At 46.1% G+C, this 24,388-nt stretch overlaps 1 protein-coding gene across 6 annotated transcripts in view; it reads right to left on the bottom strand.

The window, feature by feature from the left end:
- Positions 1-320: 320 nt before the first annotated feature.
- Positions 321-24,388, bottom strand: part of SMAD4 (SMAD family member 4) — a 135,346-nt gene continuing 111,278 nt past the window's right edge. For all 6 annotated transcript variants that reach the window (XM_068155390.1, XM_068155389.1, XM_068155392.1 and 3 more), the window contains 4 exons: positions 11,680-11,863; positions 9,336-9,504; positions 8,274-8,412; positions 321-6,236 (listed from right to left, as the gene is read on the bottom strand). In XM_068155390.1, coding sequence (XP_068011491.1) covers positions 6,025-6,236; positions 8,274-8,412; positions 9,336-9,504; positions 11,680-11,863 — 704 coding nt within the window. In that variant the 3' untranslated portion in view covers positions 321-6,024. The remainder of the gene's footprint in view (positions 6,237-8,273; positions 8,413-9,335; positions 9,505-11,679; positions 11,864-24,388) is intronic.

Below are 24,388 nucleotides of genomic sequence, written 5' to 3'. Positions count from 1 at the left end.
CTTCTCCCTAATATCCAGCCTGAACCTCCCCTGGCACAACTTGAGACTGTGTCCCTTCGTTCTGTAGCTGGTTGCCTGGGAGAACAGACTGACTCTCACCTGGCTACAACCTCCCTTCAGGTAGTTGTAGACAGCAGGTCCCTTCCATCCCAAAGCATTCTGTAATTCTTTAATTCTAAGTATTTGACACATGGGACTCTTTGAAGACTCTGAAAACACAACCCTGCCACTGAGAGCATTCCCAGCCATGGAACAGTTTGATTACAGTGAGCTGTTTTATAACCAGCTAGAAACATGGTGAAAGCCGTCCACTGAATGAAATCAAGCAGCCATAGACTTGAATCTTTACTTTTTTTAATCAAAAACATACTCTGTTACAGAATTTCAGGAAAGTTAACTACAGGAGATTACCCACAAACTAGGTCTATTGAAAAACATAGAGTAAAGCTACAAAGGAAATACTGGGAATTCTGTGGATCACTTATCAAATGGCAATGACTGAAAGAAGGAACATTTAACTAGGCTTTCATGCTCAAAAGAACCCTCTCTCATGGTGAGTTTAGGGTTTATGGGGGCTTCACAGCACTCAGTCCAGCTGAACCACAACTTGGCAGTGACAACAAATTTTACCAGAAAGCCACAAAAAAAAAGGTACTGGAGCAAGAATAGAATAGCATAGAATAGCATAGAATAGCATAGCATAGCAGAGAATAGAATAGAATAGAATAGAATAGAATAGAATAGAATAGAATAGAATAGAATAGAATAGACCAGGTTGGAAGAGACCTTCAAGATCATCGCATCCAACCTATCATCCAACACCACCCAACCAACTAAACCATGCAACCAAGCACCCTGTCAAGTCTCCTCCTGAACACCTCCAGCGATGGTGACTCCACCACCTCCCCAGGCAGCCCATTCCAATGGGCAATCACTCTCTCTGTGTAAAACTTCTTCCTAACCTCCAGCCTAAACCTCCCCTGGCGCAGCCTGAGACTGTGTCCTCTTGTTCTGGTACTGGCTGCCTTGGAGAAGAGACCAACCTCTGCCTGTCTACAACCCCCCTTCAGGTAGTTGTAGACAGCAATAAGGTCACCTCTCAGTCTCCTCTTCTCCAGGCTAAGCAGCCCCAGCTCCCTCAGCCTCTCCTCATATGGCTTGTGTTCCAAGCCCCTCACCAACTTTGTTGCCCTTCTCTGGACACGCTCCAGCAAGTCAACGTCCTTCCTAAACTAAGGGGCCCAGAACTGGACACAGTACTCAAGGTGTGGCCTAACCAGTGCAGTGTACAGGGGCAGAATGACCTCCCTGCTCCTGCTGGCCATACTGTTCCTGAAAGTGCTAGGTTATTGTGGTGAGCTCCAAAGAATTAAGGCCTCTAAATTTAGGAGTGATGTATCATTCACAAGGCACAACAGCAGTCAACAGCACCCAAAACTTTTTGAGATTTTACTAATGAGTCCTGCTCTCCAAGTGGAACTTCTGCAACACTGAGAAGGCAAGTCAGTTATTGGGGACTTCAGCAGCATCATACATGGCAGTTATGACTCAGTATCGTTATGTTTTCAGAGACATACCATCAAGAACAGCTTTTGGAAGTGGATGACACAAGAAAATGTGTTCATCATCCACCTCCTTCATGACTGGTGAAGTGCTTTCCATTGGTTTCCTTTCCCTCTCCAGGACCAAAATGCCAACCAATCGCATCAGGGGTAGAAGCAACCAGTTTAGTGCTCATCACTAACACAAATGCCCTATGACAAGCAAACCTCAGTCCCAAAAACAACTTCATTGCCTCAATACCCTGTTACCAGTCATGGGAACACTCCTGCTACCAGCAGGACCAAGCAAGAGGATCAGGTTTAATGTTCCAGCCTTCAAAAAACCCAAAAGAAAGTAACCTCTCAAAAACTGTCTTTAACAATCCCTAACAACCAAGCGTCTTCTAATTTTCCAGAGCAGATGTTAAGTAGCATAAAGTCCAAAAGGAGAATGCAGGGAGGAAAGAGGATTTATTAAACCAATTCCAAATCTCACTTAGAGGAAGACCCATCTAGCCATCTTTAGTGGGCTGCATTAAAGTGACCAGTGACCCAAATCAGTCTGTGTCACAGTGTAAAAATGCCAATCAAGGAGACAGTCCTTTCTAAAGCACTTATTTTTCCAAGGAGAGATTAAAGATGTCTTAATAAAAACTAACATCAAGATGTAAACATGTGAAGGGTGCTGAGGCAGAAAGCCCCCTATCCCCATATACATAGGCATAAGAATTTTATCATGGTTCCTAGACAAAGAATTGAGGCCGTTGTTCCTGAGCTATGCACAGAGGACACTGTCATCAGAAGTGTCACAAGAAGGAAGATGGTCTCAAAGGTAAGGCACAGGATTCAGACACAGCTTCAATGACTACTGCTGCTACAGATTTGTTTCATGACTAGGAGTGATCTTCGTCTCCTTGGTACTCACGAGAGTACTGTTGGAACTCAGCTGCTGGCTGAGTCAAAACCACAAAAGGGTCCATCTCCATAAAATAGCCAGATCTTCCCAGGTCTTCACTGAGCTGGAGCCATTAAAGAAGTGATTTATATCACAGAACATCACTCTCATGCAGCCCAGTAAGGTGATCACAAAATCACAGAATGGTGGGGGTTGGAAGTGCCCTCTGGAGATCACCTAGTACAACCCCCTTGCTAAAGCAGGGTTACTGAGAGCAGGTTGCCCAGCATTGCAATGTCCAGGTGGGTTTGGAATCTCTCCAGAGAAGGAGACTCCACAACCTCTCTGGGCAGCCTGGTTCAGTACTCTGGAACCCTCACATGAAAGAAGTTTTTCTTCATGTGGGAAGAACCGTTTCTAACCAGCACTGTATAGTGATTACAGCTCCTTCCAAAAAGATCCCTGTTAGAATCGTTTGAAGTATTTTTAACCCATTCCAGAGAAAATGTTTACTCTCCTACATCTCCCCACATTAACTTTAAATGTCCTCGTTTTCAGAACAAGTAATAATGTGGCTAAAGCTGGCTAAACTTTCCAGTGCTAATCCTGGCTTTCCAGTACAGGCAGTGAAATCACACAGTACTCCAGCACAAGACTTTTTTTTGAGGTTGAGAAATGCAGGGGTAATGACTTTATCAACAGAATGAAGCAGATCAGCTATAGGAACAGGATCTTTAGCAAGAGATTGCCTGGTGAAAAAAAAACACAACTTCTTGGCTTCACTGAATTTGAGGCAGTTGGAGGTGAAAAGGCACCATGATTTTGGCATTCTGGGCATTCTGGACATCCTGGGGATTGTCATAGCTGCCAAGTATCTGTAGGTCTTTTTTTTTTTGAATCTCAGATGACGACGTAACAGCAAAGACTGCCAAAGATTCAATGTGCTGCTGCTGAAGGATGCTGCCTTTTATGCCTTACCATATGAAACAGAAGCACAAAAATTAAGTTAAAGGCATATTAAAAATGTGATTCATTTTGCCCTTTAACAACTGCATCTTATCAGTCACAGTCTGGTGGACAAGATTAATGCTATTTCAGTACTTCTACTGCCTCATGATATGTTCTAATTTCTCCTGATAGAGAGCCTGTGATTTCTTGGTTCTGCTAAAACTCATCTGACATGATTTTGTTCTTGTATTCTGAATATTTTTGGCCATCTAAGTACTATGCTGTAGGTAGATACTTAAGGAGACATCTGCAAAACATCTGCAGAATCCCTTCATATTAGGAGCTGAATTCTTTAAGACTGTTGTACAGGCAAGAAAACCAACAGGCAGAAGGAATATTTAATTCTTTTATCCAAGTTTGGCACAATCAAAACATAAGTGACTGGTACAGAGGGTTTTCTGCGAAGCAGCCATGACCAGATCAGTCATCCAGCAAGACAAGCAACGTAGAAAACTGCAGTGTTAAATAAAGAGTAATCTCATGGGCTCCTCATCAAACACTCTGTTGTTATAAACAATTAATCCATCAGGAGGCTGAATTCTTCCCCAAAGCTGAAGCACCTCAAACCCAGAAGTGAGAGCAGGGCAAGCAACTCAAAAAGGAGGTTGGCAAGAAGAACGTGCAGTCAGGTTTTGCTTTTCTTCCTCCAAATCAATTTTCTGTTTGGATGGAGCTTCTCTAAGGATGGAGTTGGAATCCTGTGCTGAAAATGTTCCTCAAGAATCTGAGGAACAAACTGGATCATTAGGAGAGAAAAGAAAGTGACAAAGGTTTTAAACTAAAGACCTTGAGAAGAGCAAACACTGTTTTCTCCAAGCATCAAGAAGTTATCACATTAGAGGAATAAAAAGTTATGTCATGAGGAATCAGTCTGAAGAAGGTGACACTATTAATGAAAATAGGGAGAAAATTCATCAGTTTCTGGTTATCACTCTGAAGTCTTCAGTGCTTCCACGCCTCAGACAGAAACAGCTACTGACTTATGTGAGGATTTCAGTGTACGTAGGAAGCAATACCTAAACTCTGTGTGTCACAGCCCTCTAGATTCCTGAAATTAGGCCAGAAACTTGGCAAAAAGCTCCTGAATGAGCTCTTCCTAGACTTCTACACATGTTCACCAGGTTGTCTCAACCTGGAGACCAACCTGGCAGTTCTTGAAGGACTCAAGTTGGAGCCTACATACTTCTAAGCCTGTTTAAGCTCTGACTCCCTACACACATGCTAGAAAATAAAGAATTCCTTCTTCCTGATACACCATCAAATAGCCAAGAGATATCCTCAGGACATTCTGAGAGGAGGAAAAACTGGACTTGCTTCCTGGCAATTTTGAACCAACAAAATAATTTCTTCCACTATTGGCTGCTGCTGGTCTTGCAAAGGACAATAATCCATTGCTTGGAATCAATGACTTTGAGGTGTGGAATTACATAATAGAAGCAAACTAAATTTATAAAATTCAGGGGTTTAATAATTTTATTTATACAAGTAACTAGAGAGAAAAGCATACATATTGTATCTGTCACAGAGTCAATACATTTTGCCTTTTTTCCTACTAGAAATTCTTTATACGAAGTCATTACCAGTTGATAAGGTCCTTGACGGCATAAGGGCTTTAAAATAACCAAAAGATATAAAAATAAGTTTGCCATCTTGCCCTGAGTGGAAATAATGAACAGATACAAAAAGCCTATGCTAAATATCAAGGTTGGATTCTACATGATTTCATGGTAGACATGAATAAAGAGTCGTGTGGCTTTTTTTAAAGACCTACCAAGTTTTACTTGAGTAAAATCAGTAGTTAGGAAAATATGCTCCTGCTTCAGTTTTTGAGCTGCAATTTCAGTGGCAACTTTGCAGACTGGGAATTTCATGGTGTGTTTAAATTTGAATCCCAGCACTGAAAGTATCCATTTCCTTTAGTGTTTTAAAACTCACCTATCTATAATTTTTTTTTTTTTTTAAAATCTAAGATCTGCTTTCAAATCTAGTGAGGGAAAAGTTCTTTTTTCTTGCTATTTCTCATCAATGCCAACAGAATCCTGTCTCACCTGTCACTTTTTGGCATCTTCTACATTTTGATCTGGAAAAATCGTAAGTTTAAGTCAAGAAAATAAAAAAGCCTTCTGGTAACAATTGCTCCCTAAAAAGAACATCACAAATCAGTTGGAGTAAGGTAAATGTTTATCACTATTCAAAGGAATTGTCAGATATAAATATATATATATTCTGCATATAAAAGGCTTCTGTGAGGCTTATAACCAAGATGCCATTATAGAGAAGGGAAGTTTCAAAAGGAACAAACCCAGTGCTGTGAAGTCTCTATAAGGCATTTACTGTTCACTTCAAGCCCTGAGCCACGTGTTATGAGACAATTAATATCTGAGAATAACCAAAAATTAAAATTCTGCATGTTCAGTTTCTTTCTGCTAAGAGCAAGGTGGCAAACACATTTTTAAAACCTGGGTTTAGAAGATTAAGCAGAACAAAAGAAAAATATAACTTCAGGTTATAAACAGAATCTTATTTTACAATTCACCATCCTCACAACATTACAGCCCACAGCAGTGTAGGAGAAGGGTCTCAGTCTAAAGGTTGTGGGTCTGCAATTGGCATGGTATGAAGTACTTCATCTAGGAGCTGGAGGGCACGGTGTAAGTGGATCTCAATCCAGCATGGTGTCTCTTTGATGCTCTGTCTTGGGTAATCAGGTCCCCAACCTTTTACAAAGCTCATCCTGAGTATGCACAAACGGCGAAGGTCATCTACACCAATTCCAGCAGCAGCTGACAAACCTAAAAAGGAGAGGTTTCCAGTAAGCATTCACAGACACATTCTTTGATTAGGTGTTTGTTGAGCCAGTCTTGTTTGCTCAGCTCTTTCCTCACATTCAGTTCCCTCTCACCACAGCCAAGGCCAAGCGACATTATTAAATTGATGCTATAATGAACACAGCAACTATTTTGCCTTTCTTCCCATTCATTTTTTTTAAATAATTCTGCAATCTTGAAAGGATGTTCCTTATACTGAAGCAGACATGATGAAACCAAATGCTATATGTGACCTGTGCAAGCTTGAGGAGTGGGCCTGTGTGAACCTCATTAAGTTCATTCAACAAGAACACGTGCAAAGTCCTGCTTTGGGCAGGTCCTGGGCAACCCCCAGTACCAATACAAGCTGGAGGATGAAGGGATGGAGAGCAGCTCTACAGAGAAGGACTTAGGGGTACTGGTAGATGAAAAACTGGAAATGAGCTGGCAATATGCATTTGCAGTCCAGAAAGCCAACCGTATCCTTGGGCTGCATTCAAAGCAGTGTGGCCAGCAGGTCGAGGGAGCAAATTCTGCCCCTCTGCTCTGCTATGGTGAGACCCCCATCTGCAGTGCTGTATCCAACCCTGGAGTCCTCAGTACAGCAGAGACATGGACCTGTTGGAGTGGGTCCAGAGGAGGCCACAAAAATTATACGAGGTCTGGAACCCCTCTGCTGTGAGGACAGGCTGAGAGAATTGGAGTTGTTTAGCCTGGAGAAGGCTTCAGTGAGACTTTCTTGTGGCCTTTTAGTACTTAAAGGGGGCCTATGAGAAAGATGGGGATGGACCTTTTAGCAGGGCCTGTTGCAACAGGACAACAGCTGATAGTTTTAAACTAAAAGAGGGGGATTCAAACTAGAGAGAAGGAAGAATTTTTTTACACTGAGGGTGATAAAACACTGAGCCAGGTTGCCCAGAGAGGTGGTAGATGCCTCATGCCTGGCAACATTCTAGGTCAGGTTAGACAGGGCTCTGAACGAGCTGCTTTAGTTGACAACGTCCCTGCTCACTGCAGGGGGTTGGACTAGATGACATTTAAAGGTCCCTTCCAACCTAAAGCATTCTATAGTTCTATAATACAATACTTGTAAAACCTTACTTAGGAAATACAGTCAAAAAATATTTATTCTTGAAGTTTGTCCAATGCTGCATTCTCAGCCTAAGAACTCAGACTAACCACTTTCAAGAAGGTGGATGAACAAATTATACTACTTATAACTCATAAAATAAGATGATGAGTACAACTGGAAAAATTTCAATCACAAGTATGACTAAGACAAAAGCTAAATACATTCCCCAAAATGCCTTCTGCAATTTGTAGGATGGCTGGAAAGAGCCACATGGCAATACAAGAAATTCAGGAAACACTATGGCACAGAAATCAGCTTGAGTCATGCAAGCTTAGTTTTAAAAGTACTTAGGTACAATTTCAAGGATCTAGAATTCAGTAACTAGTAAGAAAAATCTAGCCCAGAATAACTTCACAAATAAAAGAAAGAGAAAAACATCCTCATGTTTTCTCCTTCCTATTCTTAAGAATCCCTAGTTTCCCTAAACTTAGGCCAGGACTTTGTCACCCAGTAATTCTCACCGTTGTAACAATTTTATGATCTTAGATCCAAAAGTTCATTTTTCAAGATCATGTCTCAGCAGCCAAAAGCGTCTGTTTAAAGTTACGGGTTTATGCCATTTGACCTTGTTTTCTTGTTATACCATTTGACATATTTTCTGCTGTACTGCACCAGTTCTTGCAGTACAAAAAGTAGCTGCTTCCATACCCAACATTCCCTGAAGACCACAGAATGAAAATTGGTGTGTGGAGCAAGTAGAGAGTGAACAAACACAGACTTACCATGATGACACCCCAGCTCCATCTCATCCCAATCCTGCTACCTCATTCTAAATCCATTTGTAGTCACAGAGGCAGTAGGTGGATGATGGGTGTGTGCTGTTGTGAGGGAGAGCTGTGAGTTTTTTTTCAGGTAAGGAAAGAAGGAGATCAAGGTGTTCATGTACTTACTAATGGCTGGGGCTATTCCACCTACTGATCCTGGTCCAGGGATGTTTCCAGCTACTGCTGCAGCTTGAGCAGCAGCAGCAGCTTGGGCAGTGGCAGCCTGTTGTTGCATCTGACGATGACATTGGCGCAAATCAAACACCTTCAAAAAACAAAATAAATACTCAAATACGAAGACTTATTGAAATCAACGAAGGAAAGAATTCCTCAGCTCCCATGCCTGATAATCTGGACCAAACTTCTACAGTCCCACCACACAGGTGGGTAAAAGGAAATCTTCCTTGACTAGTTCAATTTCTAACAGAAATAATCCACTAAATCTAATTCATAGAGACTCTTCTCATATGACATTACCACTGCTGGCAATATCAGAACCTATCTGAGCTGAGCAGTACCCTGTGCAGAACCAACTGCAGGATCACAATCTGAAGGATCCTATGGGCTGAAAAAATTATGACTTTTGTGTTAAATACCACCATTTCCAGAAAACAGGCATAGAATTAAAAATGGAAGCCAATGAGTTCTGTTTAACTTTGTCAAACTTCATTCATCTTCACTGCTTTATTGAAACGCGTAGTCTATTTAAAAGAAACACCAATAATTTCTAGGCCTGAAGTTTCAGCAGTGAGATTTCAGGTGGGTGCCCTTTTTGATCTTTGTGATCAGGCTTTGGCATTAATATACACAGGAACTCTATTCTCACACTAGAAAGATTGTACAAAGAGGCGGGTGGGGTTTCTTTCACATTTGTTACATAACCTGCCTGCACAACTGAGGATTAAAAATGACAACAAAAAAACTGCAAACTTCAAGCAGTTTATCTCTAATTCAAGATAGAGTTTTCACAAGTGTCTTAAATAAATTTTTAAGTCTGGCAGAGTTCTATTGGTTTGGGGAGTAAAGAAACATTATCTTAAGTGACTTGTTGAATGGAACAGGCTAGGCTTTTCTGAAGAAGAATCTAAGTTCCATTTATTTCAGTGTCTCAGAGCTTCCCTAACATTTATAAGAACCAAACATTTGCTATTTTTCACCCCAATTTTCACCAAGGACCACCAAACCAACCTTTATGTATGCACTTGGGTAAATCTTGTGAACAGCATCCCCTGGTGCACGTCCTGCTTCTCTGTCCAGGTAGTAACTCTGAACAAAGACTGCATGGTCACTGAGGCACCTAACCCACACGTCACCTTCTCCTTTGCATTCCAACTGCACCCCTTTACCTATGTGCAACCTGAAAAACAGTTCCAATGCACCAGTGTATCTGTAATATAAATCATATTTTTACTAAATAAACCACAACCAGTTCTCCAGCTCTACTCCAGCCCTTCCAACTCAAAGCATTCCATGATTCTACAGTAAACTCATAGTTTCATAGTTTCATTCAGGGTTGGAAGGGACCACACGGATCATCTAGTCCCAACCCCCCTGCCATGGGCAGGGACACCCCACACTAGACCAGGCTGGACAGAGCCTCATCCAGCCTGCTCTTAAACACCTCCAGGGACGGGGCCTCAACCACCTCCCTGGACAACCCATTCCAGTGCCTCACCACTCTCATGGTGAAGAACCTCCTCCTCACATCCAGCCTGAATCTCCCCACCTCCAGCTTCATTCCATTCCCCCTAGTCCTGTCACTACCTGAGATCCTGAGAAGTCCTTCCCCAGCCTTCCTGTAGGCCCCCTTCAGATACTGGAAGGCCACAATTAGGTCACCTCAGAGCCTTCTCTTCTGCAGACTGAACAGCCCAACCTCCTTCAGTCTGTCCTCATAGGAGAGGTGCTCCAGCCCTCTGATCATCCTTGTGGCCCTTCTCTGGACACGTTCCAGCACCTCCACATCCCTCTTGTAATAGGGGCTCCAGAACTGGATGCAGTACTCCAGGTGGGGTCTCACCAGGGCTGAGTAGAGGGGGAGGATCACCTCCCTCGACCTGCTAGCCACACTTCTCCTGATGCAGCCCAGGATCTGATTGGCTTTGCGGGCTGCAAGTGCACACTGAGAGCTCATGTTGAGCTTCTTGTCCACCAGCACCCCCAAGTCTCTCTCCTCAGGGCTACTTTCCAGCCAGTCACTGCCCAGCCTGTATTTGTGCCTGGGATTGCCTCGACCCAGATGCAGGACCCTGCACTTGCTCTCATTGAACTTCATGAGGTTGGCTTGTGCCCACCTCTCCAGCCTGTCAAGGTCCCTCTGGATGGCCTCCCTTCCCTCCAGCGTGTCTGCTGCACCACACAGCTTGGTGTCATCAGCAAACTTGCTGAGGGTGCACTCAATGCCACTGTCCATGTCACCCACAAAGATGTTGAATAAGACAGGTCCCAGGACTGATCCCTGAGGGACTCCGCTTGTCACTGGCCTCCACTGGGACATGGAGCCATTGACAGCCACTCTTTGGGTGCAGCCATCAAGCCAGTTCCTTATCCATCTAGTGGTCCACCCATCAAACCCATGTGTCACCAGTTTGGAGACCAGGATGTGGTGCCGGACAGTGTCGAAGGCTTTGCTCAGGTCCAGGTAAATTACATCAGTTGCTCACCCCTCATCTATTAATTTTGTCACCTGCTCATAGAAGGCCACCAGGTTGGTCAGGCAGGATTTGCCCTTGGCAAAGCCATGCTGACTGTTCCAAATCACCTCTTCACTATTCTTTTGAGCCAGTAGTGCCTCCAGGAGGATTTGCTCCATGATCTTTCCAGGCACAGAGGTGAGACTGACTGGCCTGTAGTTCCCTGGTTCCTCCTTCTTACCCTTTTTGAAGATGGGGGCAATGTTTCCCCTTTTCCAGTCTGTGGGGACTTCACCAGATTGCCATGACTTTTGAAATAGAGAGGGGTTTAGCAACCTCATCTGCCAGTTCTCTCAGCACCCGTGGGTGTATCCCGTCGGGTCCCATGGACTTGAACACTTTCAGGTTCTTCAGATGATCACGAACCTGATCTGCACTTACAATGGGCAGTTCTTCCTCCCCGTCCCTGGCTTTGACTTCCATAACATTAGGAGTGTGGCTAGAGGCCCTTGCAGTGAAGACTGAGGTAAAGAAGTTATTAAGTACCTCAGCCTTTTCCTCATCACTTGTGACCATGTCACCATTTTCCTTTCTGAGGGGGCCCACACCTTCCCTAGTCTTCTTCTTCCCATTAATATACCTGTAGAAGTTCTTAGTGTTCCCTTTAATCTCCCTGGCTAGATTCAATTCAAACTCTGCTTTGGCTTTCCTAACCAGGACTCTTGCTGCTGTTATACCATAACTTATACTCCACTCATAAAAGGACTTAAAATTGTAGATATTATCTTGGATATAAATTTGTTAATAGTTACACAAAGTCTGTAAAGTACAGACTGGAGGTACACCCAAATATTATCAAATGCCACAGATAGATGAAGATTTCTGGATCTGCAGAGTACCTTGCTCTCTCGATGGCTTCTGTTCTATGCACATTGGAAAGCTGACCCAGGCAAAATCGGTCTCCTCCAGAAGGATCCACGTATCCATCAACAGTGACAATGGGACAGCTTGAAGGGACCTTAAACGTTTCCCCAACTTGCACATCCATTTCAAAGTATGCGACTGAACACCAGTATTCTGGAGCTGAATAATATATATACAATTAACTGACTGAAAAGCACAAAACCCCCCTATAAACCCACTCCAGACAATCAAGTAAGCCTTCTGAAATCACATTCATTATTCAGAGCAACATAAACATCCGCATAAGGAAGTTCAGAGAGACAAAGGTGTGTTTAGTAGCACAAAAAAATACTACATACTGCAATGAGCATAGGCTTGTCAATTTTAATTGAGCACACATCAATGCTAGATGGTTTTGTAGTTAAGATCTTCCAAGCCTTTCATACAACTTATAATTCCAGTTGGATTTTGTAAGCCATCTGCATTCCTGCACCTTATGATTACAACTTCATTTTTGTAAGGCACGGGACTTTTCCAGTCAGTAGCTGAGTTCACATATAGCTGCTCGCACAAAACTCCCCCACACCACCCTCCCAGTGGAATGGGAAGGAAGATTGGGAGCAAAAGAATAAACAAAAGCCCTGTGGGTTGACAGAGAGTTTGATGGAATAATACAAAAAATACCAGATTTTTTTCTTGGAAGAGAGCAAAGCAAGGCAAAGTGAAGCAAAGCAAGATAGACAAGAGAGGGTGCAAAACCCAGAAGTGGAAGAAAAGAAAGTGAAACCTGGAAACAGGAAAATCATCTCATGTTATAGTCCAAACTCCAAGCCCCATCATCCTTTGCCCCAGCCAGCCTTTTCCTTATACAGCAGGCATGATGTCAGCATGGTATTGAATACCCAGTAGCTGGTTCAGCTGGCTGCCTTGATTGGTGTTCCCTTCCAGCTGAAACCTGGACATTATACAACCCTTATTCTATACCATCTACGTCATGCCCAGCAGCAATTAACATAATGCAACACAATTTATACAGCATTCAACACACCCCATACTATGTGTAAGATTCACTGCCTATTCTCACAGAAAATGAGATCACCTTGTGGTACACAATGGACATGTCCATCCTCCCACCAGGTGCACCCAGGTCCCTGGACAAAAGCAATCCCATGGATGGGTTTGCCTTTGCCTGAAGCGGGACTAACCCAGACCATCTTCCCTAATACATTGGTCATATGCACTACAAGGATTTTATCTCATTCTACAGCACAGGGGAGTTTGGATTGGGCAGGGCCAGTGCGATTGCTAGATCCTCTGGTGTTAGTTAACCAGGTGACTTGTGCTTAGATGTGCATCCCAATTTTTAAGGTGTAGTAGGTTGAGAGACCAATTCTCCCACCACGGGCAAAAGAATAGACTCAGACAAATGGATTGTAAAAAACGGTGGAAAGTTTAAATGGAAAAAACAATGAAAGTTTTTACAGAGAACCACAAACACCATGACAAAAGAGAGAAATGCCAGAACATACCCAAAAGCATCCCACCCCCACCTGGGGCTACACCCAAAGCCCCCAGGGCTCTTTCTCCCCCCCCCCCCCAGCCTTGGGCCTAGTGAGGCTGAAGAGGGGCCGCGAGGCAGCTTACCTCATTTACCAGGTAGCGGTGAAGGAAGAAAGAGAGCAGAGAGGACCCTCCGCTGATGTTTTATAGGGGAGCAGGGCATTATGGCTTCCTGTGCCCACCCACTGGGCTGGACCCTTTTGGGACATGCCTGAACCACCATATAAGGGTTCCTCTTCCCATTGCTCTCAGGGTGGTTTTCAGCAGTCTGTTATGTTTGGTCTTCCCAGCAGCTAGTGTGTGACAAGGAATGTTATACACCCACAAAATGTCATGCTCCTTGGCCCAAGCGTCTACAATGTTGTAAATCCCATTATCTGACTCAATTCTTTTTGGGGTGCCATGACAATAAAAGATTTTTTTTTCAAGGCCCAGGATAGTGTTCAGGGTGGTGGCATGGGGCACTGAATGTTTCCAGCCCTCCAGTGGTTGCTTCAACCATCCTAAGTACATGCTGTTTGTCTTGGGGGGTTTGTGGCAGTGTGATGTAATAAATTTGCCAGGCTTCCCTCTGTGTTATTATAGAGCATTTCCAGCACAGCTAGTTCCTTCAAGTACTGGATACCTTTCTCCCTGGTGATCCACTTCCCTGGGTAACATATAATATCTTCCTTGAAAGGGTACCTATCCTTCATGTCTGATAGAAGTTGTCTCCAGATGCAAACTGTCTGTTTTCTAATCACCTTGTCAATGCCCCATTCCCTAGACAATGAAACCAACTGCTTTGTTTCCCTACCCTGTAATTCCAAACCAATGGCCCCATTATCCCAGTTTCAGGGCAGCCAGATAATAATGTGCTTGCCTGGATGGCAGCTGAAATCCTTTCCCATTTCCCACAGCTCACCCAGGGGTAAAGACCGAGTGATCTTTGAGGTCTCTCCCAACCTTAGTGATACAGTGATCACCTCTGTCTCTTACTCTTGTTCCCATGATGGCAATGATTCATCCTCAACCTTTGAAAAAAGAACTGATTTTTTCATATATTTCTTTTTCTGTATAGGGACAATTGATACCTGCACAGGGTGGTTCTCTGGTGCAGCTGCATCGCCTGCTGTTGGGGTTTGAGTAGCTGCGGTGCCTTCTCTTAACCTTGAGGGCACTGAATAGTAATGAGAAGGGCTCCATAGGCATGGGCTGTGCCCCAATGCATTGTGGCGATTTCACAGTATCACAGTATCACTAAGGTTGGAAGAGACCTCGAGGATCATCGAGTCCAACCTGTCACCACAGACCTCATGACTAGACCATGGCACCAAGTGCCACATCCAATCTCCTCTTGAACACCTCCAGGGATGGTGACTCCACCACCTCCCCGGGCAGCCCATTCCAATGACGAATGACTCGCTTGGTGAAGAAATTTCTCCTCACCTCGAGCCTAAACTTCCCCTGGCACAGCTTGAGACTGTGTCCCCTTGGTCTGGTGCTGGTTGCCTGGGAGAAGAGACCAACCATTTCCTCGCTACAACCACCTTTCAGGTAGTTGTAGAGGACAATGAGGTCACCCCTGAGCCTCCTCTTCTCCAGGCTAAACAATCCCAGCTCCCTCAGCCTTTCCTCACAGGGCTTGTGCTCAAGGCCTCTCACCAGCCTTGTTGCCCTTCTCTGGACATGTTCAAGTGTTTCGATGTCCTTCTTAAACTGAGGGGCCCAGAACTGGACACAGTACTCAAGGTGCGGCCTAACCAAAGCAGAGTACAGGGGCACAATGACTTCCCTGCTCCTGCTGGCCACACTATTCCTAATGCAGGCCAGGATGCCATTGGCCCTCCTGGCCACCTGGGCACACTGCTGGCTCATATTCAGGTGGCTGTCAATCAGCACCCCCAGGTCCCTCTCTGTTTGGGAGCTCTCCAGCCACTCCGACCCCAGCCTGTAGCTCTGCATGGGGTTGCCGTGGCCAAAGTGCAGCGCTCGGCACTTGGACTTGTTAAAAGACATCCCATTAGATTCCGCCCATCTGACCAGTCGGTCGAGGTCCCTCTACAGAGCCCTTCTACCCTCTAACTAACATCTGCTCCTAACTTGGTGTCATCTGCAAATTTGCAGATGACTGACTCAATCCCCTCATCCAGATCATCAATGAATATGTTAAAGAGGATGGGGCCCAGTACTGATCCCTGGGGGATGCCACTGGTGACTGGCCGCCAGCTGGATGTGGCACCATTCACCACCATTCTCTGGGCTCGGCCCTCCAGCCAGTTCCTAACCCAGCACAGAGTGTTGTGGTCCAAGCCACGAGCTGATAGCTTAGCCAGCAGTTTGCTGTGGGGGACAGTGTCAAAGGCCTTGCTGAAGTCCAGGTAGACCACATCCACAGGCCTCTCCATGTCCACCAGACGGGTCACCTGATCATAGAAGATTTAAACTATCTATACCTACAGTCTAACACACTAGCTACTTTATAGCTGTGTTAGAATTTTAAGTGGTGTGTTTGGAAATGAGGTGAAGGTTAAGCTATGTAAACTTTTCCATTAAATACATATAGTAAGGTAGCAGAAAGGGTAGTTAATTTTAGTTTGTCTTCAATTTTAGATGATTTACACAGTGTACACCTGTCTGGACTCTTCTGTATTATAATTTTCTGAAATTTTAATTTTCTGTTCTTAATATTTTTTAGCCTTTAATGGAAAAAAAGATTACTCTAACAAGTAATTATGAGGAGAAACTGAGGGAGCTGGGTCTCTTTAGTTTGGAGAAGGCTAAGGGGTGACCTCAATGCTTATATTTATGTAAAGGGTGAGTGCCAAGAGGGTAGAGTCAGGCTCTTCTTGGTGATGCCAATGACAGAACAAGGGGCAATGGGTGGAAAGTGAGACATAGGAAGTTCCATGTAAACATGAGGAAAAAAAATTTCACTGTGAGGACAAAGAAACACTGGAAGAGGCTTCCCGGGGAGGTTGTGGAGTCTCCCTTCTCTGGAAGATACTCAACACCTGCCTGGATGCGTTCCTGTGTGATCTGGTATAGGTGATCCTGCTCTGGCAGGGGGGTTGGACTAGATAATCTTTTGAGGTCCCTTACAGCCCCTAACATTCTGTGATTCTGTGATCAGGTTGGAGAGGCAGGACCTGCCCTTCCTAAATCCATGCTGGCTGGACCTGAGCCCTTGGCCATCCTTCAGGTGCGCAGTTATTGCTGCCAGGATAATCTGCTCCATCATTTTCCCTGGCACTGAGGTCAGGCTGACTGGCCTGTAGTTTCCGGGTTCCTCCATCTGAACCTTCTTGTGGATGGAGACCACATTGGCCAGCTTCCTGTCATCTGGGACCTCACCGGTGAGCCAGGACTGGAGGAAAATGATGGAGAGCGGCTTGGCCAGCTCATCTGCCAGCTCTCTCAGCACCCTAGGATGGATCCCATCCGGTCCCATGGACTTGTGAGTGTCCAAGTGGCTCAGCAGGTCCCGAACTAATTCCTCATGGATTTCCGGGGCATTACACTGCTCCCCAACCCCATCGCCTAGCTCAGGAGGCCACTCGTCCTGAACTCCTGCCTTGCTGTTAAAAATTGAGGCAAAGAAGGTGTTCAGGACCTCAGCCTTTTCCTCGTCTTCAGTCACAGTGTTCCCCTGCAGGTCCAATAAGGACTGCAGGTTCTTCTTGCCCTTCTTTTTAGTGTTAATATATTTGTAAAAATGTTTTTTATTGTCTTTCACAGAGGTGGCCAGCTTCACTTCCAACTGGGCCTTTACCTCACTCATTTTTTTCCTACATAATCTAGCAGCTTCCTTAAACATGCCTCGAGAAGCCTTCCCCTCCTTCCAAAGGTGATACAGCCTCTTTTTTCCCCTTAAATCCTCCAGGAGCTGCTTGCTCATCCAGGCCGGTCGCCTTCCCCGACAGCTCATCTTGCAGCACATGGGAACTACCACTTCCTGTGCCTTCAAGAGCTCCTGTTTGAAGTAGGTCCACCCCTCCTGGACCCCTCAGTTCTTGAGGGTTGATACCCAGGGAACTTTGCAAATAAGTTTCTTAAACAGGCTGAAGTTTGCCCTCCAGATGTCCAAGGTGAAGGTTCAGTTGGTGGACCTCCCTATCTCCCTGCATATTAAAAACTTCACTATCTCGTGGTCACTGCACCCTAGGCAGCCTCCCACCATCACATCTCCCACCAGCCCTTCTCTATTGGAGAAGAGCAGGTCAAGCAGAACCTGACCCCTGGTAGGCTCACTTAACAGCTGCATCAGGAAGCAGTCCTCCATGCGCTCCAGGAATCTTCCGGACTGCCTCCTCTCTGCTGAATTAATTCCCAGCAGATATCTGGCAGGCTGAAGTCACCCACAAGGACAAGATCTGACGATCTTGAGACAGCCTCCTCATCCTGGTTGGGTGGTCTATAACAGACTCCAACCAGGATGTCAGATTTGTTAGGCTGCCCTCTGATTTTAACCCACAGGCTCTCAATCCCTTCATCCTCCACCTCAAGTTCTTTGGCAGAGAGCGACTCCCTAATATACAGAGCCACCCCTCCTCCTCTTCTCCCTCCCCTATCTCTCCTAAAGGGCCTGTAACCCCCCAGTGTAGCACTCCAATCGTGCATGTTATCCCACCATGTTTCTGAGATGGCGACAACATCATAGTCACCCTGGTGGGCTCCTCTTGTTTATTGCCCATGCTGTGTGCATTGGTGTACATGCAATTCACCTGGGCTCCCGACTTCTCAATTGCCCCTAATTTGTGCCCTACTCTTTCCTCTTCAGAAGGACTGATTTCCTCACCCACCCCCTTCAGACCTAGTTCAAAGCCCTTGTAATGAGCCCTGCCAACTCTAGTGCTAGGACTCTCTTACCCTTTCTAGATAATTGCACCCCATCAGGACCCAGCAGGTCGGGTGCAGTAAAAGTTGCCCCATGATCAAAGAAACCAAAATTCCACTGCTGGCACCATCCCCTGAGCCAATTGTTGATGGTATGGGTTCTCCTGTTCCTCTCAGTGTTTCTTGGGAATTTCCAGGCTAACAATAGACTTCTCCCAAATATTTTACTAGTTTGTCAAGATTTTGCACTTGTTGAGGGGTAAAATTCCAAAACATCAGAAGTGATCACTGTTCTAGGCACTTGCCCATACTCTCCCCTACACCACCCTACCACTCAAAATTATCCAGCCTCGGGACAGATGTCCAGGTAGTATTCTTGGGAAAGATTTATGTTGCCTTGCACAAGACCTGGGACACATTTAGTAGACAAAGCAAGAAAAGAAGGCTGGTCTGGGTGACCCACAGATATTAGAAATTCTCAAAAAATTAAAAAGTGTTCTCCACTGTTCCACCCCTTGATTGAATGAGATTACTAATAAATGACCGCATATAAATACCAGCTTAATTGAGTGACCAAGGAATAATCATATCATAATTTGTCCACAGCCAGTACAGTAACATAGCAGTTCTAATCCGTTTCCCTGAGGTGCTAAACACCACCACAGGGAGCACATAAAGTACATAAGGATTTATATAACGTAACCAGGAAAGCAAATGCATTAATATGGTGACCATACTGAGGAGAACAAAAGGTATACAAAATTATTTCAACAAACTTTAGATGAATTTTCTCGTTATCTCAACCCTGTCATGCCCCATGTTGGGTGCCAAAAAGGATTGTTAAGGTTTTGACTCAGACAAAAGCTGAGTTCACACACAGCTGCTCAGACAAAACTCCCACACACCACCCTCCCAGTGGGACAGCGTAACAGGTACTGTGTCCAGTTCTGGGCCCCTCAGTTTAGGAGGGACGTTGACTTGCTGGAACGAGTCCAGAGAAGGGCAATGAAGTTGGTGAGGGGCTTGGAACACAAGCCCTATGAGGAGAGGCTGAGGGAGCTGGGGCTGCTTAGCCTGGAGAGGAGGAGACTCAGGGGTGACCTTATTGCTCTCTACAACTACCTGAAGGGGGGTTGTAGACAGGCAGAGGTTGGTCTCTTCTCCCAGGCAGCCAGCACCAGAACAAGGGGACACAGTCTCAGGCTGCGCCAGGGGAAGTTCAGGCTGGAGGTCAGGAGGAAGTTTTACACAGAGAGAGTGATTGCCCATTGGAATGGACTGCCCGGGGAGGTGGTGGAGTCGCCGTCACTGGAGGTGTTCAGGAGGAGACTTGACAGGGTGCTTGGTTACATGGGTTAGTTGATTAGGTGGTGTTGGATGATAGGTTGGACGCGATGATCTTGAAGGTCTCTTCCAACCTGGTCTGGTCTATTCTATTCTATTCTATTCTATTCTATTCTATTCTATTCTATTCTATTCTACTCTAAAATCTGAGAATGGGTTAACCTGCCTGTTTCACCCCCCAACGCAGAAGTGAGGGAAAAGTAACACACAAAAACTCTGGGTTGAGATAAAGAGTTAAGAGTTTAATATAAAATGAAATCACATGAATGACTAATAATATAATGTGCAATTACCTTATCTTAGACTATTTGCAGAAAAAGAACAGTGAAATGCAGAAATAAAGCCCAACAGCAGAAAGCAGAAAAGTAGTGTGCTAACCAACTCCCTCCCATATCACCACCACTCCTGTAGGAATGAGCCAATACCAAAAAAGCCCAGAACCCAAAAGCAGCAACTGGAACAGGAAGCCTCTCATGTTGCAGTCTGAACTTCAAGCCCCATAATACTTTGCTCCAGCTGGCATTTTCATTTTGAAGCTGGCCTGATGTCAGCATGGGATGAATAACAGCAGCAAACATTCAACTTAACCCATGACAGACATCAAGGAAGATCAGGAGCAAAAGAATAAACAACAGCTCTGTGGGTTGAGACAACCCACAGACAAGGCTTTAAACTAGATTCGAAGGGGGAAGGGGCTGAAACCACTCCACTAAGGCAAGAGTCTGGGGGTGATAAGCTACAGCCAGAAGTGAAACCAGCAGCCCAGCTGAAGTGCATGTACACTAATGCACGAAGCATGGGTAACAAAGAAGAGGAGCTGGAAGCCTTGCTGCAGCAGGAAAGTTATGATGTAGTTGCCATCACAGAGACGTGGTGGGATGACTCACATGACTGGAGCACTGCAATTGACGGCTACAGGCTCTTCAGGAGAGACAGGCAAGGAAGAAGGGGTGGAGGGGTGGCCCTGTACATCAGGGAGGCACTAGATGCCATTGAGCTGGAGATCAGGGACGATCGGGTTGAGTGCTTCTGGGCAGACATCCTGGTTGGAGTCTGTTATAGAGACCACCCAACCAGGATGAAGATCTTGATGAGTCATTCTATAGGCATCTTAAGGCTGTCTCAAGATCGCCTGACCTTGTTCTCATGGGCAACTTCAACCTGCTTGATATCTGCTGGGATCTCAACACAGCAGAGAGGAGGCAGTCTAGGAGGTTCTTAGAGTGCATGGAGGACAGCTTCTTATCCCAGGCGCTGCGCAAGCCTACCAGGGGTAAGGCTATGCTTGACCTCCTCTTCACCAATAGGGAAGGGCTGGTGGGTGATGTGGTGGTCAGAGGGTGTTTAGGGGCCAGTGACCATGAGATAATTGAATTTTCAGTATTCAGTCAAGCTAAGAAAACAAAGGGGTCCAGGAGAGCTGGACCTACTTCAAAGAAGAACTCTTGAAGGCGCAGGAACAGGCTGTGCCAATGTGCCAAAAAATGAACCGCCAGGGAAGACGGCCAGCCTGGATGGGTAATGAAGTTTTAACAGAACTAAGGGAAAAAAAGAGGGTGCATCATCTTTGGAAGAAAGGTGTTGTTAGGTTATGTAGGAAGAAAATTAGGGAGGCAAAAGCATATTTGGAGCTTAAACTGGCCTCTGCTGTGAAGGACAACAAAAACTCCTTCTATAAACACATGAATAGCAAGAGGAAGGGCAAGGACAACCTCCACTCCTTGGTTGACAGAGGAGAATGTTGTAACAAAGGATGAAGAAAAGGCAGAGGTACTCAACACCTCCTTTGCCTCAATTTTTACTAGCAGAACAGAATGTCTTCCAGACAGCTGGCCTGCAGAGCTGGCAGAAGGAGCCAGGGAGCTGCATAGTTTTCCTCTGTTCCAGGAGGAGGGGGTATTTAGAGATCCCCTCAGCTGCTTGGATCCCCACAAGTCCATGGGACTGGATGGGATCCATTCTAGGGTGCTGAGAGAGCTGGCAGATGAGCTGGCCAAGCCACTCTCCATCATTTTTCAGCAGTCCTGGCTCACTGGAGAGGTCCCAGAAGACTGGAAGCTGGTCAACGTTGTGCCCATCCATAAGAAGGGCCGGTTGGATGAGCCAGGGAATTATAGGCCTGTCAGCCTGACCTCAGTGCCAGGCCAGATTATGGAACAGGTCATCTTGAGTGCAATCACACAGCACTTACAGGAAGGCCAAGGGATCAGGCCCAGCCAGCATGGATTTAGGAAGGGCAGGTCCTGCCTGACCAACCTGATCTCCTTCTATGATCAGGTGACCCACCTGGTGGATGTGGGGAGGCCTGTGGATGTAGTCTACCTGGACTTCAGCAGGGCCTTTGACACCATCGCCCACAGCAAACTCCTGGCCAAGCTATCAGCCCATGGCTTGGATGGGAGCACACTGTGTTGTGTTAGGAACTGGCTGGAGGGCCAAGCCCAGAGAGTGGTGGTGAATGGTGCCACATCCAGCTGGCGGCCAGTCACTAGTATCACAGTATCACTTAGGTTGGAAAGGACCTCGAGGATCATCAAGTCCAACCTATCAACACAAACCCCATGACTAGACCATGGCACCAAGTGCCACATCCAATCTCCTCTTGAACACCTCCAGGGACGATGACTCAACCACCTCCCTGGGCAACCCGTTCTAATGACAAGTGACTCGCTCAGTGAAGAACTTCCTCCTCACCTCGAGTCTAAACCTCCCCTGGCGCAGCTTGAGACTGTGTCCCCTTGTTCTGGTGCTGGTTGCCTGGGAGAAGAGGCCAAGCTCTTCCTGGCTACAACCACCTTTCAGGTAGTTGTAGAGGGCAATGAGGTCACCCCTGAGCCCCCTCTTCTCCAGGCTAAACAATCCCAGCTCCCTCAGCCTCTCCTCACAGGGCTTGTGCTCAAGGCCTCTCACCAGCCTTGTTGCCCTTCTCTGGACATGCTCAAGTGTTTCCATGTCCTTCTTAAACTGAGGGGCCCAGAACTGGACACAGTACTCAAGGTGCGGCCTAACCAAAGCAGAGTACAGGGGCACAATGACTTCCCTGCTCCTGCTGGCCACACTATTCCTAATGCAGGCCAGGATGCCATTTGCCCTCCTGGCCACCTGGGCACACTGCTGGCTCATATTCAGGTGGTTGTCGATCAGCACACCCAGGTCCCTCTCTGTTTGGGAGCTCTCCAGCCACTCCGACCCCAGCCTGTAGCTCTGCATGGGATTGCCGTAGCCAAAGTGCAGCACTCGGCACTTGGACTTGTTGAATGACATCCCATTGGACTCTGCCCATCTGTCCAGTCAGTCGAGGTCCCTCTGCAGAGCCTTTCTATCCTCTGACTAACATCTGCCCCTAACTTGGTGTCATCTGCAAACTTGCTGACGACTGACTCGACCCCCTCATCCAGATCATCGATGAAGATGTTGAAGAGGACGGGGCCCAGCACTGTTCCCGGGGGGACACCACTGGTGACTGGCCGCCAGTTGGATGTGGCACCGTTCACTACCACTCTCTGGGCCCGGCCCTCCAGTCAGTTCCTAACCCAGCACATAGTGTAATGGTCCAATCCACAGGCTGACAGCTTAGCCAGCAGTTTGCTGTGGGGGACGGTGTCAAAGGCCTTGCTGAAGTCCAGGTAGACCACATCCACAGGCCTCCCCACATCCACCAGACGGGTCACCTGATCATAGAAGGAGATCAGGTTGGAGAGGCAGGACCTGCTCTTCCTAAATCCATGCTGGCTGGACCTGAGCCCTTGGCCATCCTTCAGGTGCGCAGTTATTGCTGCCAGGATAATCTGCTCCATCATTTTCCCTGGCACTGAGGTCAGGCTGACCGGCCTGTAGTTTCCAGGTTCCTCCATCCGACCCTTCTTGTGGATGGGGACCACGTTGGCCAGTTTCCAGTCATCTGGGACCTCACCTGTGAGCCAGGACTGGAGGAAAATGATGGAGAGTGGCCTAGCCAGCACATGTGCCAGCTCTCTCAGCACCCTAGGATGGATCCCATCTGGTCCCATGGACTTGTGAGTGTCCAAGTGGCTCAGCAGGTCCCGAACTAATTCCTCATGGATTTCCGGGGCATTACACTGCTCCCCGACCCCATCGCCCAGCTCAGGAGGCCACTTGTCCTGAACTCCTCCTGCCTTGCTGTTAAAAATTGAGGCAAAGAAGGTGTTCAGGACCTCAGCCTTTTTCTCATCTTCGGTCACCATGTTCCCCTCCAGGTCCAACAGGGAGTGCAGGTTCTTCCTGCCCTTCTTCTTATTGTTAATATATTTATAAAAATGCTTTTTATTATCTTTGACTGAGGTGGCCAGCTTCAGTTCCAGCTGGGCCTTTGCCTCCCTAATTTTATTCCTACATAATGTAACAGCTTCCTTGAACATACTTCGAGAAGCCTTCCTCTCCTTCCAAAGGTGATACAGCCTCTTCTTCCCCCTTAAATCCTCCAGAAGCTGCTTGCTCATCCAGGCCGGTTGCCTTCCCCGCTGGCTTGCCTTTCGGTGTGCCCCAGGGATCAGTGCTGGGCCCCATACTCTTTAACATCTTTATTGATAATCTGGATGAGGGCATTGAGTCCATCTGTGAGAGTCTAATGTCTCTTTCTATGTGAGTCAACAAAGATAAAGTGATAGCAGAGCCACTGGAAAGAAGGTGGAAAGAATCCTGTCCACCAATCCTAGATGCAAATCAGCTTGTGATTGCATCGTGATAACACGGGACTACAACAATGGACCCAAGGACCCAGCCATCACACCTTTAGGGCAAGATAATCTCCACCTGTTTCCTGAGTCTTGTCTGGATGGAGACGGGGTAGATGGAGAATCCCCCCCCCCTCCAGCCAGGGTCTTACCCAAACACACAGTAATACACAGAACCTAAGGATTATTTCCTGCCACTGGATTTCCTGAGGGACAATATTTGAATACATACCTAAGGACTAAAAACTGTATAAAAGACTGGAGCAACTACTGGTTTGTAGAGAGAGAAACA

This window comes from Melanerpes formicivorus, unplaced genomic scaffold (genome assembly GCF_026170545.1).
Source record: "Melanerpes formicivorus ecotype bairdi unplaced genomic scaffold, bMelFor1.0.p_v2 SCAF_31, whole genome shotgun sequence".
Classification (NCBI taxonomy): Eukaryota; Metazoa; Chordata; class Aves; order Piciformes; family Picidae; genus Melanerpes; species Melanerpes formicivorus.
This window is presented reverse-complemented; position numbering and strand designations above follow the sequence as displayed.